This window comes from Choloepus didactylus, chromosome 16, assembly GCF_015220235.1.
Source record: "Choloepus didactylus isolate mChoDid1 chromosome 16, mChoDid1.pri, whole genome shotgun sequence".
Lineage (NCBI taxonomy): Eukaryota > Metazoa > Chordata > Mammalia > Pilosa > Megalonychidae > Choloepus > Choloepus didactylus.
This window is the reverse complement of record NC_051322.1, coordinates 71876538-71889809: the sequence shown is the minus strand read 5'-3', so window position 1 is coordinate 71889809 and position 13272 is coordinate 71876538. Positions and strand designations below refer to the sequence as shown.

Below are 13272 nucleotides of genomic sequence, written 5' to 3'. Positions count from 1 at the left end.
GGTCTTGTCTGTGCCATCAGCGTGAATTGGCCACCACAGCGTTCACCTGGCATTCTCTGCCTTCTTCACTGTAGGTTTTACACAGATGCATCAGATCAACTGTGTGGCAGCCGGCTGCTTTACCAAGATGGCCAAGAGAACCGAAATTGATGGTTTCACAATTTAGCAATCTGGTCCTTTAGACAAGACCAAAGTGAAGTGGAGGGCTTGCCATTGTCTGATTGGCTCCAATGAGGATGGTGTGCCAGTCAGGAAGATTCAAGACCAAGAATTGGGTCATCAACCTTCTACTTCACTTTATACTCTGCAGACTTGGCTTCTCCCCATCTAACATGAGGGATGCAGCACATATGGCAATATGTTTAGAAGAGTGTTAAAAAAATAACACATTGCCTTGAGGAGGAAATGGGCAGGTATCATTTAAACACACACACAAAATACAACAACTAAACACCACCACCACCACTCTGCCTATTGCTACATGTAGCCATTGGAGCAGGCAAATGTGGTCCATGGGGTTTAGCACTGCTAGTTTTGTGGCCAACAAGGAGCAACCCTACTTGCTCATTTAAATTTGGGGGGAATGATACCACAAGACACACAGCACAAAGAGTCTTGTCTCTGCCTTGTCTGATATTTTCCCTGCAAGAACGGGTTGCCTGCATTAAAAGAGTTTGGAGCAGAGAAGGCTGAAACGTCCAGCCATTTGAAGAAACTGGCAAAATTAAATTTATCAGTTTGATCATTATTTTATCAGAGAAAAGAGACCCCAGCATATGCATTTCTGATGCTACATGGCTTGTACTGTCATTTCAGGAAAACACGGTGATATTTTCGAATTGTATGCAGGCTGTCAAATGCTGAGGCATCTTTTGGATGATATAACATGATGTCGTGAGTTGTCTTTTGGACTTATACATTGGAAGGTAATGGAAAACCTTGGCTTTGTTTAAAATTAGTTGCTTGAATCATACTAAGCATGGTCAAAAGTAAAGCAATTTTGCCCATGATCTCAGACGATTCAGAAGCCTCCATTCATGAAGACGCAGAGTGAATGAATTGGGCCTTATATCCTTGAACAGAAGCATTGTAATTTGTTACTTCAATTTTGAAGAAAGAACCAGGCCTAGAGTAATGGGTCCAGGCCTGAGGAAATAAATGCGATACAGCATAAGGTAAGAATAAGCAAGAACAAACCAAAGTTACAGCATTACATTTGACAGTGGGAAAAACCATTAAAGTAATGCCTTCATGTAAGCTGTGAGATTGCAGGAAAATCACACAAGACTCTATGTCACACAATCATTTGGGAGAAACACAGAGTATCATAAGATTGAGCATTTTACCCTCATTATATGTTCTTAAATCAACAATAGCTTAAACTGTATTCAATCATACCTTCTACAATTTCTAATCATATGGACACAGAAAGCCCAAATGGTTTTAATCTCTAATAGTCAAAAAATTGATTTCATCATTGAAAGCTTCACCAGTTTGAATGTGAGCAAGGGGAACAAACACATTATAAAAGAAGGAAATATATATATATTTTAAGTCTCTTCTTCCCTTACTAAATATTCCTGTAATAAAACTGGGAAAATAACAATGAATACTTTCTTTGATGATATCTGCTAATACTGATAAGAAAAGTGATTGAACATATGTTTGCTACTATAGTTAAACTTCCTCCCTCCACTGGGTCTATGTATATATTATGGATCTAGGAGCTATGGCTGAATTACTGAGCATGAAATTAGCTCTTCCAATCCTACCATTTGTATCTCCCAAAACTTGGACCTTGATTTTAGGTATTTAACCATAAAGCAAGGCTTGGCATTGATTCAAGGAGTATTGAATTGATACAGAGATAGACAACACTGGAACAAATGGAAGGTATAATTGAACAGCAATAATGCAATGTATGTGTATACATAGGCATGGAAGTGGGAAGTTTGTTGCCTACACAGCATGCCAACATCTTCAATGTTTACCAATGATATTAACAGCATAACAATATCATATTGTCAATAGATTTCCACATGGATATTCCAACCACACTTATTCTTAGACTTGGCATCTCTAAGAAATATCTATTTGAAAGCCAGTCACTCAGCAGATCAGAATGAGGGCTTCCATAATGGGTTCCCGGATGTAAAGAGAAATTTAGGTACTCATCACAGTCTAAAAAGTAAACCACATATTCTTTCCCTTTCTTTCCTCACAAACTTGTGAAAGGAAATACACTTTGTAGAGAGAATTTAATACCACAATTGGAATCTGATTCCAAACTATGAGTTACACACATCTCTGCATTATTGCACCAGAAGGTATTGTAACCAGGCACATTTATTTTAATGCCAGTCTTCAAGAACTTGATATAATGAGGGTGAAATGAATCAGAATATCTAAAGTCAATAACCTTCATAAGAAATTCTTAAAATTATTACCGACTTGTAGGATGATTATCAAAGACCATATCCAATTCCTTCTCAAACTCATATTTAGATGAGAAAAAAACAATCAAAATAATTGCAGTGGGAATTTACCCCAGGTGAAATGATAAAACACTCAAAATGACAAAATGTTGAAATGGATAGGTCTCTCTAAACTGGCAGAGGGCCCTTTAAATACAAAAGGATTGGCACAGTTTACTTGTGACGTGATAGAAACAGGTATTCAATGTACTAAATCATCTCAGATGAATGCATGACTAAGATGCCAATGGGCAATAAATGACATAGTCACACAGAATTTCAACTTGAATCTTTGTCTTTTGACTTGGGCAGAAAACTAAATGAAACTCTTACTAACACATTTTTTTTATGTCATAAAGCTGAAATTCAATATTTGGGATTAAATTTAATTGCATCCAGATATACTGAGCACATTTCAATTATTGCCTCATTAAATTAGCCTGCTGATGTTAGAAAATAATTTGTTGGGTGAGAGGGATCTAGGTGACCCTAAGAATTAAGCATGGGGTCAGGGCTGACATTTTGGATTTTCTAGTGGGTCTCAATATTTATTAGCAGAGCCTTTTACAACACTGTGTGGCTTGGCTTACATTATGGGCTTTGGTGATATTCCTGATCTAATTAGATCAGCTACAGTTTTAAGACTGAAGACATTATAAGTCATTCACAAAATAATTAATAATTATTCCAAATTCTAACAAATCTAAGGAGGACTAGCTTGAGATGGGTCATTCCATTACAATGCCACTGACCAATAGGGAGTGCTATTTCCTTGGCTAAGAAAAGCAGTATCCATAATTCCTCATTCATTTTTGTGATCTGAAGAGATAAGCACCTACCATTCCATGTGGCTATCCAGCTCTGCCTTTCAGAAAGGTTTTCCGGTTTTTGCTTTTAATTGGTAAACATTGAGCATCAGATGGCTCAGAAACTTGACACATGCTCAGCTTTGGAAGTTTGAGTGCAACTTTAGAGCTTTTTTTTGGCAATGGGGTGGAGGCAAAGTGAGAAAGTAAATGAGTCTTATATCATCCCCATTTCTGTATTTCATAAATTGCCAAAAACCTTAAATGCAAATAAAATCTAAGTTCTGGGCAAGAGAGGAAAGGAAAGGAGGTCATTGGCTTCAATGCCAAGTACCTTACAAACAGGGTAATGAACACTTTTGAACATAACAATTACCCTTAAATTGGAGGCAAAGGAGCAGCCAAAGGTCATTGGTAATGACGGTTTTTAGCCGTAAAACAAAGAAAAACCAGCAGAGCTCTAGAACTCAGAACTGGATAATGTAATAATCTTCTTCCCTTTCCAAGCCCATAAATTGCCAGCATAGTCATCTGCAGATTTTTCCAGGAGAATCTGCCCATGGAGTTCAGAGAACCATTGTCACTGCAATTTTCCTACACTCAGATCCCCTATCAGGTCACAAGGATCAAACCATGCATGGGACACACAGGTCATGGGTTCGCCTGAATTCTGGTCAAGGATATAAGGGTTAAAATTGATGAAATTGTAAGAGGATCGAGAAACCTACTGGAAGCATGATCAACCCAAGGCCGCCACCACTGCTTTTTTTTGCCCTTGGCTTTCTGTTTGTCTGCTTCTCCTAAAATAAAATATGTCCACACATTAATTCTGACAAAGTGAGAAAACAAATTTCGAAAACCACGCTTTAACAACTCAATTGTCAAATCTAGATAAATCGCAAAAGTACATCAGAGGTCAGGAAAAGGAACTGTACTGAATCTGAAAGATATGCATGTATTAACAGTCGATTTCACAAAATAAACACTAATTGATTTATTAAATACTATGCCAAATTTTCACTTTCTTCTTAGCAACTGAGGGCATATAAAGAATTACAAAAAAGAAGGGATTATATGTCAAAATGCCTCTCCTATTGAATTTTCCACTGAATCATCAGAAAAGAAACATCCCCTAAATTTTATAAAACAATATAGGGGTAACTAATTCCAACAATCAGAAAACTCCCTTGGGGTAATTTTAATGCATGCTTGGAAACTATAAATTTACTGGTGATTAATAGATACTACGTATCTACTGAAGAAATATCATGCATTATTTCTCCACTCCCTACAAATAGAAAATCGTGCAAACATCTAAAAAAGACCTTTAATCTCAATAGATATCATATTTATATAATTTAATATACTAAATATATATTGCATGTTAAGTTTCATTAGAACAGGCAATGATTGATATTTTAACCACTAACATTCAGATGCACCATAAAATATGCACATGTACTTCATTCTGAAATAAAATTTATAGAAATAAAAAAACAACAGTAGACTGAGTATCTGAAATATATATTCCATAAAGGAACAAATTAAGCAAACTCATGTCCATTTCCTTCAGACACAGATGTCTTTGTGTTTGTTACAGCCTTTGCTGAAGAGTAGGTACCCTTAAAGGTAATGATTCATTGAAGTGTTTTATTTTATTAAACAAATAAATCTATCCCACTCACCATGGGAAGGTAAAAATTACTGAATTAAAAATGTATATATACACTAATAATATTGGCAGAATGAAGAGCATTGCCTATCAGCCCTATGAAATATCATGTTTCTATTCAATAGTGTCAAAATACTCAAATACGAAGAAATGTCTAGACGTACTTTCATCGTCGTCTTCCGAGAGTTTTTGTATGTCCTGGCCTTCCCCTGCCTCCTGGGTCAAGCTCAGCATCCTCTCTTTACCCTTTTTGTATTTCTGCTGTCTGGCCTTGATACGATCCATCCTATAAAAGGAAACAGCATCAGGAAAGGCAACAACACCATCCGTTGTTACCTTGAGGTTGGTATTTTGGACTGACTGGCACCATTGTGTCTAAAAGTAGAATCATGGGCAAAGTGGTCAATTACTTGGGAACTGTGGAAGGGCTGTTGATGAGCAACGAGAATCTCCTTGCTTTCTTTCCCCTATGCTCATCACAGTTAATACTATGTAGATGCTATTCTTAATAAATGATTAGTAATAATTATCATGCTAGAAATTAGGAACATGTTCTAGATGTGGGGCCAAATATTCCTCTAAATCTGATTTACATATCTAGAAACAATAGCAGTAACAGCTATGCCATATTGCATTTGCATTGTATTTCTTCATCTAACTTATCTCTTTGTGAAAATAACCATGCCATGGTTTATACAATAATTTATACTACCAATTATTTCTGCATGGGGAACAAAAGCTGGGAAATGAGGTCAGAATGGAATGAAGCTGCCCTAGCAAACTTGGGGAATTTTTTGGATGGGTGGACAGAGCATCCCTCTTTTCTCAGGGAAAGTGGCTAGGTTCTGAATTCTTTGGCCACCAGTTCTTAAACCTGGTCTTCAGACATTTTAGGTGTTACTAATTCACACAAATCCCCTTCACTGCTGAAAATTTTACTCTAAAAAATTATTTTCAATAGGCTAAAACAAAAAAATTCTAATTCTTTTGGGTGGAGTCAGTCCATCAGTTAGTTGGCTTACCCAGAATTGTATGGTAAGAAAAGCCTTGAATTGAATAAGCTGAATATAGGGAAATATGGGCTGAATTTCTAGTGCTGACTCTAGTTATTTATGGACATGAAGTCATCTAATATCATGGGCCATTGGTTTCTTCCCTAAAGGCAGGACTGGATTCTCTCAAATGGTCCCTCAAAAATTGGGACTTCTCATGTATTCCTTTAACCCATGGCTGGAATGAATGCTACTCCAAGACTGTCTCTCATTCATTAACTCCTTTAATCCACACAAATACCTGTGAGGGAAGCACTGTGGTGCTCATTTAAGAGCAGGCTTCCAAGGCAATGAGCTGGTCTCACTCTAGCACACTACAGCCATCTTCCTTTAAATTACGTTCGTTTTCAGTCCTGTGAGCATCTACAATTGCCTGGATAGCCAAGAGACTATACCTGGATAACCAAGAAAGTTGACATGGAAAGAATAGATTTCTCAAGGAGTTGGGGTCCCCATGATCTGAAAGCCAGTGGAACGTGGTCATTCGGACCAGAAAATAAAAGCAAAGGAGAACAGGAGTGAAATAAGGCATCCTCACTGTCTCTTCAGCTGATCCATCGACTTTTTCTCCTCCTCAATTCGTGCCTTCACAGCCTTTACAATCGTGGCCTGGAAAAGTTCCGCCCCTCTAAAGGAAAACCAGAAGCAGAGAACAAATTAGGATTTTTGTTGTGGCTGTTCACAGTTACTAAAACTTCCAAAACAAAACATCTCTGTTCCGGTAGTTTATAGAAGTTTCTCAGCTGGGACTGCGGGGGTCTCCAAGGCCAGTCTGTATGCCCTTTCCCAGTGGATGAACAAGGCAGGCCCTTCCGCCTGGAAGTTACTGGGCTACTCACCACCCCGTGTGGTCAGTGAAAAGAAAACTGTCCATGTTTTCCCAGACATTAAACCTGTCCACAACACGTCATTCTTCAGCCAAGTGTCACCTGGCCTGACTGCACTCGTACTATGAGGGGGGTTGACAAGGAGGAGAACGTTTAGCTTAGTTTTCTACACATCGAGCAGAAAGGGTATGGGATGAAGCCGGGGCTTCCTTAAGGAACTGTGGGGAGTTGGAATTCCTGCACTGCTGATGGGATTCCAGCTCCTCACCGCCTTAATTCTCTTCATCCCATCCTTCATATCCCTCTGTTCCTTCTGAGTTTTCAAGTCAATCTAAGGGTCCTCGTAAACCTCCTCTCCCTCTCTGAATAGACTCCACTCTGCCCCACTATCATTCCATCACATCTGCTGGCAAATTCCAAATTTGTGGGACCCCAGTGGGGCACCTGCGCTGCGCGTGAATGGAGCTGCTGTCAGCCATGGAAGAAACACACATCCGGGCCGACTGCTATCAGCTGAGCCCTCTGCCTTACCCTGCCTCTCTATGGCAGTTACTTTGAATGCTTTGTAGTTTTCTCAGATCTCAAATTCTGTCAAGTGACTTTTCACTCCTAGGAAATGAGCAAGCATCTCGCTTCCCAGAGATAATATAAGAGGCAACAATTCCCTTACTTCCTGCTACCCAGCCTGCAAACATTCTTTCCCCTGGGGACAGTGGGACAGGGTCATTCTCCCACCCAAGGGGATCGCTCCTCTCCCACAGCCAGAGGGATGTCCTCCTTCCAGTTATCCCACTTCCTGCAATGTCAACCTTTCCATCACATTCAGCTTCTCCTTAACAGGCAAACACACTTGAATCTTGCTCATCTTAAAAAAGTCAAAACTCTCTCCCACCACCCACAATTCTTCTGTGTGGCCCACATCCATGCTACCTTCCCAGGCCCATGTCCTCCTGTCACCTCATCTTCACCTTCCACCTGCTGCTCAGCTCACTGCTATTCAGCCTTGATTCCCACCTTCCGAGGTTCCTCATTCCACTGCTCAATTTTCAGTCTTTTCCTTATATTGGCCCTGGAAGTTACTGCTATTTTTGTTTTTCTAATACCTAGGACGTCATTTAGAGAGCAGAGTACAATGCCTCATCCCAAGAGTCACCCTGTTCTCTTGTACATAGCGGCTGGTATTTTTGTAAATACCCTGAACCATCTGGTCCTCAGAGGGCCAGAACACAATAGTAAGGCTGAATCTTTTTTCTAAAAATCGAGTCATTGTTCATCTACAAAATGAGGGCCGAGGGCTCCTTGTAGCAAATGTAGGTCTCATACTTGGTCTTCTTTCTGTTTGGCTCTAATTAGATAACAAGGGCCTGGAACTGACTTCGTGAAAGGGTTTTTGAAATAAACATTTTGGTTATCTTGGTAGGAGAGGAGAAGAGGTTGCAGGGAAACTGAGAGCAGAGACACAGATTCATGAGGTTAAACCATAAGTGAAAATGGTGGGATAATGGCAACGGCATATGATGCAACCTACTGTGTATCTGATCACTTAGCTCGTGACTCGGACGGGTTTAGGCATGGTGAGCAACTCCGAGCTGAGCACAGCAGGACAGAAGGCCACACACCTGTTCAGTGCCTCTCATGTCCCAACAGACAGGGAGGTCGCAACCCCCTCCCTGCACCTCATGTCCAACCAAAAGGAGGCCACACCCCTGCTCACTGCTCCCCACATCCAAAAAGACAGAAGTCCACACATCTGCTCACACACCCATGTGTTCAACAGACGAGGCCACACCTTGCTCACTGTTCCCCATGTCCCAGTTGGACAGGAGGCTGCACAACCCTCATTTCACCACCCATCTCAATGGCCCTCTGTTTACTACCTGTTCCTGTTTCCAGGCTTTTTCCTAAACCTGCCAGATCAGGCACAAAAGTGGAAGAGGGTGGAGTCTTAGGGAGAAGAAGGGATAATGCAAATAGAGCCAGAGGCCCAGAGAAGAACAAAATAAGTGGGTAGAGAGAAAGAGCTTAAGAGGAAGGAAAGGGAAAGGAAAGACAAATACGCATTTAGAATGAGGCTGGAGTAACACACTTCTCTATTTGACTTAAGATCTGAAAATAATAGGTAATTATGTTTTTCCCCATTCTGGGGGGTTTCTTCTTAAAATATTAGTGGAGAGTGGGGGAGAAAACAAACTAAACTCTAGATCACCCTGGCCCATGCTATTGTTTTGAAGGAGGCGGGAATGAGCCACTTTGAATGAGGTCACCTGACAGACAGGGGTCTAGAGCTGACCTTTGACCTGGAAAAGCACACCTGGCATAGCATCCCTAATCCTCGACAAGCGTGGTGTGGCCCCGTAGATCCTCTTGCCATGTTCTATTTTAGATCTTAAAAGCCTCATGCTAAAGACTTCTTGGATTAGTTTTCCCAGAAGGAATTCCTCAATCAGTATAAAAGAACGGTTCTACGGGCAAACTCAGATAGAAAGCACAGTGCAGTAAATGATACTTCCAGGCAGGCTTCCTAAGAGTGATCCCTGGATTCAACGGCCTTGACCCACCTCGATGCCAGGATCTGTGAAGCCTTTATATCAGCCACAACGTGTAGGAAATAGTAACTCATGAAAACTCTTCTTTGCAGCAGGAGGAAGGCAAAACATATGCTGTCCCAAATAATCCCTGCTTCACCACTGGGCAATTTACATGAGGCGTTACTATCAGCTAAGACAACAATGTAGGAGAAAAAAGCAAATTAAAATTGATAACCATTTCAATAGTTATGTTATAAAACCTTTGGTGCAGTCAGGTTTGGGATATCACACAAGCATAAGAGCAAAATTCTGATGCATAAATTATTTATGAGCTGATTTATTTACCAAAAAGGCCACGTACTTCAAATCTAATACCAACATTAACCCACAAGGTTGATAACTAGGTCTTATAGTGAAGTCTTGGCAATGGAAGGTACATGGGGACTTTTTTTCTTTTTTTTTATTTGCAAGGGAGGATTCCTAAGTATTTCTCTCCCTTGGGGAGGGGGTTCTCCTTCTCCCCAAACAAGAGCCATGGAGAAATGAAGTCTGTATGTCTCAATATGTGAGGAAATTCTATGATGCAAAAGAAAATATCCGTTCAAGTAGTGACCTCTACCCAGTGGTAACCAGTCTCACAGTTAACAGGGTAGCCTATTTGAACAAGGGTAGTAGCGGCACATTTTATCTTAAGTCAAAACAGTTCCTGGTGACTTTTCATCTTCAGCAAACTGTAGACTGGATTGGAAGCAGCAGTGGGGAGGAACATGGGGTTCAAGCAGCCCCGTTCTAGGCACACATGGAAGACACAGTGTGCTGTTGCCCTGCATTCTGAAGTGAGGGGTGAGAACAGTGGAAATGTGACGTCTGCCTCTGACCAATGGGGTATAACTCCAGAGACCTGGGGTTCCTCTCAAGTGCTCTCAGATTGAAGGTCCCTGAGCCTCCTGAGGAGAGAAGGCCCTGGATGTCAGAGTTGCCTTGATGACACAGGATTCTAAATGTGGTAGCCAGAAGGTTTAAGTGGCCTTAAACCCTTACTAAGGGACTTCTGAAACCCTTACTAAGCATAACTCAAAAAAGTTCAGGGAGTTACTAAAGCACCACACCCAATACCCACACCTGCTGGGGGTTGGGAAGTTTCTAGAAGATGATCAAAGATACCTAGATTACAGGCACTTAATGCTATGGGCAATAAATCCAAATGTACTATGGTTCTACAGTCACCATCTAGAAATGGGGTTGACCTTTACTTTGTCTCTTTTCTTTAGATACATTGGTCCAATTTTAAAATTAGAACAATACAACTGTCCTTCCTTTCCTCTCCTTCCACTCCCAAATTTGTTTTTTATACTCACGCATTTTATAGCCTTTGACTGTGCAGGCCAGGCTGAAAGCTTGGATCAACCAGCAACTGTTGTGCACCAAGTTCTCAATGTATCCACATGCTCCTATCTGAAAACAGAGTGGGGAGCCAAACTGTGAAACTCTGCACCCAGAAAAAAAAGGTTGGTGTTTTGTAATCCCAACTTGTGCAAGAGTTTACCAAGTCTCAGTGCCAAGGATTACAGGAGGTAGTGAATCAGATGCTTCAGGAGCACCATAATTTCTTGGAGAAAGTTAAACCCAATGAATAAAGAAAGGGTCCTTAGTTTAAGACTTTCTGCATTTGGAACTGACTCTCTTTTCAAAGAGGGAATCTTGGACTATTACAGTAACAAGCTGAATTTGTGATACTAAATGGGGGTGTGCTAAACTCCAGAACTTTGATTTTGGTAGTTATTTTCTTACAAGTCAGACAAATTAAACACACGCTCTTCCCCTGGAGAAAATCACAAACATAAGCTTCAGAGTATAGTTCTTAGAATGGAAACTAAGTATGTGCTTTGAGCCTAATTTGGCAATTCTCCATGTAAAGGAATCATCTCTGCTGAAAACATGTGGGTGTCTCAAAACAATGAGTTTTACATTATTGTTATGTTAAATTCAAATCCTGAGGTGGAAAAGTTTAAATCAAACATTAATCATTACAGACCAATGCACCAAGGTGATGGGTGAGTTGTATATGTTTCCTGCGAACCAGTGAGGTCAAAGAATACAATTAGAATTTCCTGTCAAATCAGTGGTTACCCAGCATGCTTCCCAAATGAAGATTGCAATCCTACACTGTCATGTCTTTGTTTCTATATTGGGAATTCCCTTCCCCAACTGTCTCTCTGAAGACCCTAACATCTATTTTTCAAGTTTTTCCAAGAAGTTCAAATGGCATTTTCTTTAGAAAGTCTGTTCCCAACTAATTTAGGCAAGATATTAGGCACTCTTTTTTTAATTTCCTAAAAGTGTTGTGATAATTAGCATTAACAGATCATAGTTTGATTGTATTCCCTTTGAGAATGTGAATTCCTTGCAGGTAAACCTAAGTACTATTTATCTTGAGTTCTTCAAGATTTAAAGAATATGTACACAGAATAGGTCTGCAATATGAGTTTGTGGAATGACTGAAGGAGTGAATGAATGAATGGACTGTCTCCATCCATTTCCCAGGAATGTCTGTAGGGATGGCATCAAGACTGTCATCCCCAGACTATCTTTAGAGTGAAATGATCTTCTGCTAACCTGTCTCATACCCACTCCAACAACTCTTAATATTACCCCCCAAAGTAAATTAATATTGGTGGGGTAAAAATGTTTAATAGAAGTTACATTTACCATTCACTGAAAAAATCAACATTACAATGGACTGTAAACAAAATAAATTATTCAAATACATATTCATAGTTACATGGACTTGGCTTCCCATGCCTCTAAACACAGTAATGCATGTGCAAAAAAAAAAAAAATATATATATGTATCAAATAGCTCTCCGAGTTAAATTGCCCAGTGAGCTCATCCTGAGTAGCTCGGAAGGGAGAGGCAGGAAATCATTACATCACTGCTCTTCCAAGGCACTGTCAGCTAGAGCCTGTGAGTAGCAGCCACAGGGGTTAACTGTAAGTTGGGCCAGGCAGAGAAGGATTAATTCCTTTAGCTCATGAAAGGAGGGTGTTTAATCTCCTGAAGCGATAAATAACTTAAATGGCATCCTTGTGATCTAGATTTTATGCAACTCTGGAATGGCTAGCAGGCAGTTGGAGACATCTGCTATGTCAGGGGAAAGGTTGTCCCCCTGGAACATGGCCATTTAGGAGTGGAGCAGCCAGACTCTGAAGGGGAAGGAGGTGCGTTTCTTCCCCCACCCTGATATTGTCTATGCTGTACCCTAATCTGGAAGCCTGGGCTGCGAGGCAACTGTAAAGCTGCATTTCCCCCCCATGTGTACGAACATCTTAGGGGTACATGTGCAGCGGAGAATTAAATTAACTTAACTTGGGGTCTGCCCTGCCCCACTCCTTGCTGGTAACCTTTAAACCTTTGGAATTTCCCCAGTGATTTCTGTTACTCATGGTGGGTCCCAGACCACACCTGATGGTCGACCTTAGGATGCAGGGTGGTCTGGACTCACTGGTGGTCTTAGAGTCAGGGCTGGACAGGCCAGAAAGGCCAACCGCATGACCACAGGGCTGGGGCTTCGAGCCAGGTTCTATCCGCTCAACCTCCAGGGAGGGGAAGGGGCTGGAGATGACGTTTGAAGAGCTGGGAGATGATTCAACCAACCATGCCTGTGAAACAGGGCCTGACAGAAGCTCCGGACACTGGAGCCTGGCAAGCTTCCTTGCTTGGCAATATTCTTTTGAGTTCTGTCACACTTTGGCATGATGGGACGGAGATGCTTCCTGACTTCCTGGAGAGTGAACAACGGGACTTCCTGTCTGAGATCCTCCCAGGCCTGCCTTATGCATCTCTTTTTCTGGTTGGTTCTTATTTGCATCCTTTTTGCTATAACAAAACTGTGATAATGACTAGCACTTTCCT

General features: G+C 40.9%; 1 protein-coding gene across 2 annotated transcripts in view; it reads right to left on the bottom strand.

Moving 5' to 3' along the window:
• The window catches only part of PIEZO2 (piezo type mechanosensitive ion channel component 2), a 490353-nt gene that overhangs the window by 69973 nt on the left and 407108 nt on the right, over positions 1–13272 (bottom strand). For both annotated transcript variants that reach the window (XM_037806169.1, XM_037806170.1), the window contains exons 27-31: positions 10718–10814; positions 9390–9549; positions 6543–6632; positions 5117–5238; positions 4009–4080 (exon numbers count right to left, since the gene is read on the bottom strand). In XM_037806169.1, the coding sequence (XP_037662097.1) occupies positions 4009–4080; positions 5117–5238; positions 6543–6632; positions 9390–9549; positions 10718–10814 (541 nt within the window). The remainder of the gene's footprint in view (positions 1–4008; positions 4081–5116; positions 5239–6542; positions 6633–9389; positions 9550–10717; positions 10815–13272) is intronic.